Source organism: Cicer arietinum, chromosome 7 (genome assembly GCF_000331145.2).
Source record: "Cicer arietinum cultivar CDC Frontier isolate Library 1 chromosome 7, Cicar.CDCFrontier_v2.0, whole genome shotgun sequence".
NCBI lineage: Eukaryota > Viridiplantae > Streptophyta > Magnoliopsida > Fabales > Fabaceae > Cicer > Cicer arietinum.
This window is the reverse complement of record NC_021166.2, coordinates 31862976-31873001: the sequence shown is the minus strand read 5'-3', so window position 1 is coordinate 31873001 and position 10026 is coordinate 31862976. Positions and strand designations below refer to the sequence as shown.

Below are 10026 nucleotides of genomic sequence, written 5' to 3'. Positions count from 1 at the left end.
TGGCACAAACCTTCCGCATTTCTATATTATAAGACCTGATAGATGCTTATATCAATTCTCTTTAGATTACAAAAAAGCAATAGTAAAACCAACTCTTGAGTTGACTAGACCTTTAAACAAGAATAATACTCTTGATATCACTTATTATTCGTTATAACCCCAAAATACTAAAGGAGGTGAGTTATCAATACAACAACTACATAATGATAATACTAATTCATACTTTATACAATGCGCATACATAATCTTAATACTAGTACATACGATGTTATTTATTATTTATCCATATACATTATTATTATAAGGAAAATAATAAGCACATGCGCACAACTAAAAAAGAAAAGGCATTTAAAAGAATGAGCATGAATGAACCAACGGTAACCCCAAATTCAAATTCAAATTCAAACTTCAACCGCGTCGCTCCCTTTCTTCCCCTTTCCCTTCTCTCTGTCTTCCACCGTTGCCAACACCACTATGTCATCAACCACCGTGGCCACCACCACTCCCACAAAGACCCCATCCACATCCTCCAGGTCAAGGAAGCGTTCAGATTCCAAATCTCGCTTCGAGGCTTACAACCGCCTCCAAGCTGCCGCCGTTGCCTTCGGAGAGACTCTCCCGATCCCTGAAATCGTCGCCGTTGGGGGCCAGTCTGATGGAAAGAGCTCTCTCCTCGAAGCACTCCTCGGCTTTCGCTTCAATGTCCGTGAGGTCGAGATGGGTACTCGTCGCCCACTCATCCTTCAAATGCTTCACGACCCCACCGCTCTCGAACCTCGTTGTCGATTCCAGGTCCATTCATTCAATTTCCTATACCAAACAGTTTCTTCAATTTGTGTGTGTTAATTTTAAGTTTAATTTCTGAAGAATTGAATGTTGGAAACATACACAGGAAGAAGATTCAGAAGAGTATGGAAGTCCGGTGATTTCGGCATCTACCATTGCCGACATTATAAAGTCTCGAACAGAGGCGCTTTTGAAGAAAACTCAAACAGCAGTTTCTCCTAAGCCTATTGTACTCAAAGCTGAGTATGCACATTGTCCTAACCTTACCATTATTGACACCCCGGGGTTTGTTCTCAAGGTATTTGTTGTAATGTTTGAATGAGAAGTGATTCAAGTGACTGTTTATTTAATTTGCAGTTCATGTAAAACCTGATTGTTTGTTTGGCAGGCGAAGAAGGGTGAACCGGAGAACACGCCAGAGGAGATTCTTTCAATGGTTAAGTCATTGGCTACGCCTCCTCACCGTATACTCTTGTTCCTTCAGCAAAGTAGTGTAGAGTGGTGCTCCTCCTTGTGGTTGGACTCCATTCGTGAAATTGATCCTTCGTTTAGACGGACTATAATTGTTGTCTCCAAATTTGATAATCGTCTCAAGGTACTATCAATTTGAAGTTGTTATTTGGTAGTTGATATAATCAGTGTTCTAAATAAAGGTATGCAATATCAAGGGTTTTGATGTCTATGTGGTCACAATTCGACAACAATTGATACTGCGCTTTGCCACAATTTTTCGTAATTTCAAAGTATCGTAATTCCACCACAATTTTGGCAGCTACATCAAGGTTTCTGATGTTTGTGTTACCTCACAGAGACTGCAAATGTAGCCACATTTGGCCATGATTCTCCATAATATCAAAGATTGGAATTTGACCATGACTGTTATTGCAAGTTTGATTAAAAACCTTGTATAGTGATACAATACAATTGTTTTCCAGGGGTTAATAATGGTTTTAGTGATGATTAGTTATGTGACACATGCAGGAATTTACTGAGAGGTGGGAAGTGGATCGCTATTTGAGTGCAAGTGGTTACCTTGGAGATAATACTTCTCCCTTTTTTGTGGCTCTTCCTAAGGATCGAGGCAATATTTCAAATGAAGAGTTCCGCAGGCAGATCTCTCATGTAGACTCAGAAGTTATGCATCATCTCCGCGATGGCGTAAAGGGAGGTTTTGATGAAGAAAAGTTCAAGTCCTATATAGGTTTTGGTCGTTTGAGGGATTATTTGGAGTCTGAGCTTCAGAAGAAATACAAAGAAGCTGCTCCATCAACTCTTGCATTGCTTGAGCAAAGGTGTTGTGAGGTCACTTGTGAACTTTCTGGATTGGATACGAAAATTCAGGCCACTTCAGATATTTCTCATCTGAGGAAATTTGCAATGCTATGTGCAGCTTCTATCAGCAACCATGTGGTGGGTAATCATAGTTATTATTGTGACAAAACAAGGATGTGTTTTTTACTTGGTCATGAACTGATGATTATTATGTATGTGCAAGTTATTGACTAACTATTTTAATTTGGAATTGAATGTTCCAACAGGGGGCCTTGATTGATGGTGCAGCGGATCCTTCCCCTGAGCAATGGGGTAAAACAACAGCAGAAGAGAGGTCTCAAAGTGATATTGGTAATTGGCCTGGTGTCATCACCGATGCGAATCCCCCCAATGCCACTCTTCGTCTTTATGGAGGAGCTGCATTTGAGAGGGTGATGCATGAATTTCGTTGTGCTGCATATTCCATTGAATGCCCACCAGTCTCAAGGGAAAAGGTAATATATATGTATATTCTTTTCATAAACTCATATGATGTGATGAGTGTTTTATCTTCTTTTTTCCTTTCATTTCAAATTCATTGGTATCAGTCATCAATTTAATAGGTTGCAAATATATTACTTGCCCATGCTGGCCGAGGTGGGGGAAGAGGACTAACAGAGGCTGCTGCAGAGATTGCACGTGCTGCTGCTAGATCATGGCTTGCTCCTCTTCTTGATACCGCATGTGACCGCCTTGCTTTTGTGTTAGGAAGCTTATTTGATTTGGCTCTAGAAAGAAACCGTAGGCAGGATTCAGCATGTAAGTGAAGCTTCCTCTTTGCGGGCATATTCTTCTATCCTATTTATTAATTATTATGTTCTTTTGTCTTCAGCTTCACTACTTGAATGCTCAATTTTTTAGCTCTTGTTATTTCTTGGATAAAGAAAGTCCCATTCCACCAATGATTTTCAAGAAATGTAGGAAAGAGAGAATTTTAAAGAGATTAGAGAATAAATAGAAGGAAATTGTAAGATGTGAGAAGAGATAAGAAAGAGAAAGAAAGAAGTTGGAAGATGTGATGCAAAAGTCATTGCATTACAGGGATCTAATTTCTTCAGCTTAAAGATATTTCAAAGTTCCGTTTGAATCCTAATTTAGTTTCCTTTCTACTTAATTGAATATTTGAGTGTCCTTCAGAAATCAACTTTTCTGTATTTTGGGACTTGGGAGTAATGTTTATTCATTTCATGTCATGTAATTTTTTGTGGAATTTGACCCTTTAGATTCTATCTATAATTTGTTTAATATGAGATATTAAAGCATACAGTCCTTTGTAAGATAATGATATCACAGAACATAATGGTTAACATGTGAAGTTGTCCTATATTTTGTTTTATTTCATGCAAATAGATTAGAAAAAACTGACTGGTGCTTATTTTCTTTGAAGATGGGATAAAAACGGGAAACATGGATGGCTATGTAGGTTTTCATGCTGCTTTAAAGTGTGCTTATACGCGGTTCATAAAGGATCTTGCTAAGCAGTGCAAGCAGCTTGTTCGGCACCACCTTGATTCAGTTACCAGTCCATACTCACAGGTCTGCTACTTCAATGACTTTCAACCATGTGCTGGCCTTAATGCTTCGAGTTTCAACAAATTCACTGCCCAGGCGTCAGCCTCTTCATTTTTTCTTGAATTGAGCGATAAGAGTTCTGCTTCTCATGATGTAAGGAGTGATCAGGAAAATATACCTCCAGAAAAGAATGTACAGGAAACAACACCAGGTAAAGTAGCACAAGCTAAAGAGGGATTGCGAGAAAGCCAGATGACTATCCCTGAGACTCCATCTCCTGATCAGCCAGGTGACCCTGTATATGGGGGGCCTAGAAAGGAGTTTGGAATTTGCAATGACATGGGACCAAGAAAGAGAGCGTCTAGAATGGCAGGAAATGGCAAAAATTCTGACTATATTAGACTGCAAAATGATTCTATTTTATTTGGAAATGGAGAGAAAACAGGATCAGCTTACTCTGAAATCTGTTTATCAGCTGCTCAACATTTTGCACGTATACGTGAAGTTCTTGTCGAGAGAGGCGTTACATCAACATTAAACTCTGGATTCCTAACCCCTTGGTAAGCTTCTATCATACGTAAAATCGCTTATTATTTGTTGTAATCTTGGATGCGGCACTTACAAAAAGTCAGTTCAAGTTGTAAGCACTATAGTGATAAGAGGAATATTCTAACTTCACAGTTCACAAACACTTAACAAGTCCCTTTATGTAGTGCTCTTGCATCAGAATAACTAAAATCAGTAGCTTTCTCTGTCCAGAATCAAGATGTTTTATGTCACATATTTTCAACATCATATGTTTCTCGCATTGTAACTGGAAGCCTCAATTTTTTTTATTTAATTAATTTTTCTTTTCTTGTGGATTTTATTTGTTGGTCAAGATAAGGTTGGTAAGCTTTTCCTAGTAAATAAATAAATAATATTACTATGTGCTGATTTTTCACGTTTCTTCATTTGAATTGTTTTTTTCTCAAACTTAATGATATTGATACTACTTATTATCATTTGCATACTTTTCTGTAAGCTACTGGATGACATAGAATGTATGTGGCCCACGTAAGTCTATACAACTATCATTCTTCTTTCATTATGACATGACCTTTGTTGTGCTTGTTTGTGCAGCCGAGATCGGCTTTTTGTGGCTCTCGGGTTGGATTTATTTGCTGTGAATGATGAAAAATTCATGGACATGTTTGTTGCTCCTGGTGCCATAGATGTGTTGGAAAATGAACGCGAGTCTCTTTTGAAGCGTCAGAAGATACTCCATTCTTGCTTGAATGAGTTCAAAAATGTTGCTCGGTCCCTTTGATCAGACTACTAGCTTTCCGAGGAGCCAATTTTTTTGCTATGCTTTGGCGAATCCATTATGCTTGTGTTGTGTCAATGAATGACACAGTTCGTGTCAACCAACCAATTGGATGATGGCATGATACCAATATATTTAGAGAAGACATCTCTTTAACCTGTATTTTGTTGTATCCATCAAGAGGATGCAACATCGACAGACTCTTATTTTCCCTGCTTGTTGAAGCATATGTCATATGTGTAAATGTGAGATTGACTTATTAACCTGAAATTAGAAGCTGACCATGATTTGTTTTACAGTACCACCTTCACAAGCCTGCTAATGCTGCTGATCAGCATGATCAACTTTTCAAAATGTTTGTAAAGAGATATTGTGCTTTTTAGCTTGAATTGCAGATTATTTTTTTAAAAATGTTTGTCATATCATTGATAGATTCCATGTCCAAATTTTTGGTTTCTAGTAGTGGATAAAGTATTTTTTCTATGAAGTGGATGGTTTGGTCACGCGATGGGATTAAATTGGGATGTTTTAATTTTTTTTCTAACAAATGCCTAAATAGAATCTTACTAGGTTTGATACTTGGTGCTTTGGTACTATATTTTGATGGTAGTTGTATAATCAGAAGATTCTAATTTGTGGACTTGATATTCAATAATTTGGACAAAATCAAGTTTTAGGTGAGAGTTGCTACTGGTTTTATCTGGTGAAGTTAAAGGTAATTCTCCATGTATAGTGGCTGTAAATCTGGGGTGGGAGGAAAAGTGGCAGAGCTTTCGAACAAATACTTTCCGCGGTTGAAATTTTAAAATTTTGATTGATAAATTAAATATATCATTTTATTGTATATTAAAATACTAAAATTTTAAGTTAAGTTTGTAATGTAAACACAAATATCTTTTGCAGATATATTATGATTTTTGCAAACACAACAACAAAAAGTAGATGAATTGGATTGAAACGTTGCTTATGTTTAGGAGAGACGGACCTAAAGATATTACATATTAATTTGATTCTGATAGTTGGAGAGAAAAAAAAATTTCACAAAAAAAAGAAATTTAAACTCAAATTAATAAATAATATATTGATTTAGTTATGATCAATCAAATTAACATTCATAAATATTAAATATTTGTTTTAAAAATATAGAATTTTATTTTTTAAATACTAAATTTTTTATAATATGTAAATGATTAAAAAAAATATAAATACAACACAAATATTTAAGATAATATCATTGATATAGTCTAATAATTTTATTCAGATATCAGCAATTAATTTTAAATGAATAGAGATCATACTCAAATCAACTAAAATTAAGTTTAGTTGTTTCGATTTAAATTGAACTCGATCATAAAAAAAATATCAATTTAATTGATTTTAATTTTAAGTTATTTATTTAACTTTTATATCTATAGACGAAATTTAATATACTTACATTTGAAATTTAAATTAAAAGATATAATTTTATTTATAATTATTAATTATATTATAAGTTATTTTTATTAAAAAAATATAATTGTCGGAGACATTTGGAGCGGTGACTGTCCCACAAAGCTCCTCAAGTGGGGAGGAGGAGAGTAAAGAGTATATCAAATGAGAACCGCAGAGAGCCGCAAAGCTGCAAGTAGTTATTCACTAATCTTTTTAGTTTGCTTTAAGTTTAAATTTTAATATTTTATTAAGAAAATTGTATGATAGGCCACTCATGAAATTCGTGATGCATCCATTCCATTCCATTTAATTTCATCGATCTATGTTAACGTAAACGTAAATAAAAAATAGAATCAAATTAGACGGTCTAAGTGTTTGTTTGATTGTTTTTTATTTTTTTAAAATTAATTTATAATTTAATTTTAGAAAACTGTTTCTAAAAAAAAAGTTTAAATTAAATACTAAATTTTTTATAATATGTAAATGATTAAAAAAAATATAAATACAACACAAATATTTAAGATAATATCATTGATATAGTCTAATAATTTTATTCAGATATCAGCAATTAATTTTAAATGAATAGAGATCATACTCAAATCAACTAAAATTAAGTTTAGTTGTTTCGATTTAAATTGAACTCGATCATAAAAAAAATATCAATTTAATTGATTTTAATTTTAAGTTATTTATTTAACTTTTATATCTATAGACGAAATTTAATATACTTACATTTGAAATTTAAATTAAAAGATATAATTTTATTTATAATTATTAATTATATTATAAGTTATTTTTATTAAAAAAATATAATTGTCGGAGACATTTGGAGCGGTGACTGTCCCACAAAGCTCCTCAAGTGGGGAGGAGGAGAGTAAAGAGTATATCAAATGAGAACCGCAGAGAGCCGCAAAGCTGCAAGTAGTTATTCACTAATCTTTTTAGTTTGCTTTAAGTTTAAATTTTAATATTTTATTAAGAAAATTGTATGATAGGCCACTCATGAAATTCGTGATGCATCCATTCCATTCCATTTAATTTCATCGATCTATGTTAACGTAAACGTAAATAAAAAATAGAATCAAATTAGACGGTCTAAGTGTTTGTTTGATTGTTTTTTATTTTTTTAAAATTAATTTATAATTTAATTTTAGAAAACTGTTTCTAAAAAAAAAGTTTAAAAAAAATTATTTGACAACTCAAATTTTTAAAATAGTTTTTGACTAGAGAGTTAAAAAAAACTGAAAAATGAAAAGTAAAATACTATTTATTTGTTTTGCTTTTTTAGTTTTAAAAAGTATAATATTAAAAATAGTTTTACAAAACAGTTTTTAAAAATAAGTAATTCAAACAAATTTTTTAATTTTAAAATTTTAAGATACTAAAATAGAGTTTTTGAAATGTGAATCAAACAAACCCTAAATATCATTTCGTTGTTTTCATACATCCAATTTTCATACATCAAATTAAATCTTTCAAGAGACTGATTCAACTTTTAATGAAGTGCTTCCTTGATTGTTCTTTTTCTAGTAGAATAGTTGAATGTTTCTCATTTTGTTTTTTCATCTTGATTTGCTCCTTTTGCTGGTTAGAGTGCTCATATTATATTAGTATCACCTAATTTTATGGCTAAATAATATAATATTAGCACTCTAATAAATGGTGGAGTTTGAATAAATTTTTTGGATGTCAAATAAATAAAATTTTAATTGATAGATTAAATATAATATTTTATTGTATATTAAAATTTTAATTTATAAATTTATAATTTGAAGACGTAAAATTTGTAAATACAATCACAAATGAACGAAAAATTGGTTCGAGAAGTTGCACAAATTTAAAGAATAGAGCTACGAGCATGACATATCAATTTAGTTCGTTATTTTAGAGAGGAAAAAAATTTGAAAGTCATTTTAAATGAACTGTTACTAACCCGCAAGTCTTATATGATTTTAGACTCATTTCGTTAGTGGGGTATATATAAAAAGTTTGTCAAAAGTGTTGACAAATAGAATGAGTCAGGTGATTGGTTATGTAATAGTTGAATCTCAATCAACGTTTATTAAAGGCAGACAAATTTTGGATGTGATCTTAATTGCAGACAAATGGTCGATGAGGCAAAAAGAAGAAAAAAGACTGAATTTTGTTTAAAGTGGATTTCGATAAGGCGTATGACTCAGCTGAGTGGGATTACCTAGATCTTGTGATGGCAAAGTTGAGTTTTCTAGAGAAATGATACAAATGGATTTTGGAATGTGTTGGTTCAGAGTCAATTTTGTTGAGACAAAATCCCAAATTAATATTTTGATGATAATTAAATAAAAAGGTTAATTAAGACTTTTAATTATGATTCTAAATGTCTTGGTATTTAACATGTGTTTTTAAGTGTATTAAAACAAGATAGGTACCAAATATTACAAAACAGGTCTTATTAAACTCAAGAAAGCAAAATCAGCAAAACGAAGAACATTCTTGACAGATTTCTGGAAAACGAAGAACGTTCTCCACATCTGCCATAAACAAGAATGATCAGATTTCAATGTAAAAGATTAGATCCAGGAACGTGTATTCATTCCATATCTTCATCAAGAATAAACAAGGATCAATTTAAGCAAGAATCATTCCAGAATTCAAAGGCTCAAACCTTGCTTCATAAAATGCATAAAGCAAGATCATTCTCCAAGTCAAGCAAAAGCTGAAGTAACAATGTCGATTTACAAGAAAGGGGGTTTGAATTGTAAATATGTCTTTTTTAAAAATTCCTGTTAAAACTTAAGAAAGTAACTCAAGATTGATCTTGGTTGTGAAAACAGAAAAACGGAGAACGTTCTTGGTTTTAGAAGTAAAACGGAGAACGTTCCTTGATTAGTTGAAAACAGAAAATCAGTTTATGTTTTACTTAATTCAGTATGATAAATAGAGAGATAGGATAGAGAATACCACACAAGGATTTTATCCTGTTTCACCCAACGTGGGTTACGTCCAGTCCTCACACTGTGAGATTTTCCACTAAGTGTAAAAAAGCTTTCTTGAACTTACAACACCTAGTCTTAAATCAACCTTGATCTATTTCAACCTCTAATGCTTTCTGCCCAGAAAGCAATACCAGCACCTATCTAACCTTGATAGGAAGTAATCTTAAAACAAACTATAAAGAAACTCTTATAGTTTGAGTTTTTACAATTTGATTGTTTTGACAGAATCTGAAATTTCTCAACTCTTGTTTGAGAATTGATTCTATACAAAGGATCTAATGATAATTGCGCAAACTATTTGATAAGTAAAAACCAGCAACTATTTCGCAGAAATCAGTGAGTATGATTTGCCTATGTTTTTGCAGAATTTCAAGTATGTATGTGATTGATTATGGATATTGAAGCACTTGAATTTCTTACTTAGAATCCGGATAATGGCCTTATATTTATAGGCTGTAGATGTACTTGAATGAAGGTACAAGAGATGTTGGAGAGACTTTGCTTTTTGACTGAAACATTATTTCAGAATAAAAATAATCCTTCTTTGAAATAGCTTTTTGACTTTTAATGGTTTAGCATTTAAAGCATTTCCGTCCTTTCTTAGAAAGTGCTCTTGACGTTTCTTCATTGATCTTGGATGGTACATTATCTGTCTTGAGTCTTGAGTGTAGCTAGAGAAGGTTGGAGATGAATTGCAGATCAAAA

General features: G+C 32.7%; 1 protein-coding gene across 1 annotated transcript; it reads left to right on the top strand.

The window, feature by feature from the left end:
* The first annotated feature begins 335 nt into the window (after positions 1–335).
* LOC101498555 (dynamin-related protein 5A) lies at positions 336–5398 on the top strand. Its single transcript, XM_004509979.4, has 8 exons — positions 336–792; positions 893–1084; positions 1175–1381; positions 1768–2196; positions 2325–2552; positions 2661–2856; positions 3485–4169; positions 4732–5398. Exons 1-8 carry the CDS (start codon positions 475–477, stop codon positions 4916–4918), a joined length of 2442 nt encoding a protein of 813 aa, XP_004510036.1. The 5' UTR covers positions 336–474; the 3' UTR covers positions 4919–5398.
* The last annotated feature ends 4628 nt before the right edge of the window (positions 5399–10026 follow it).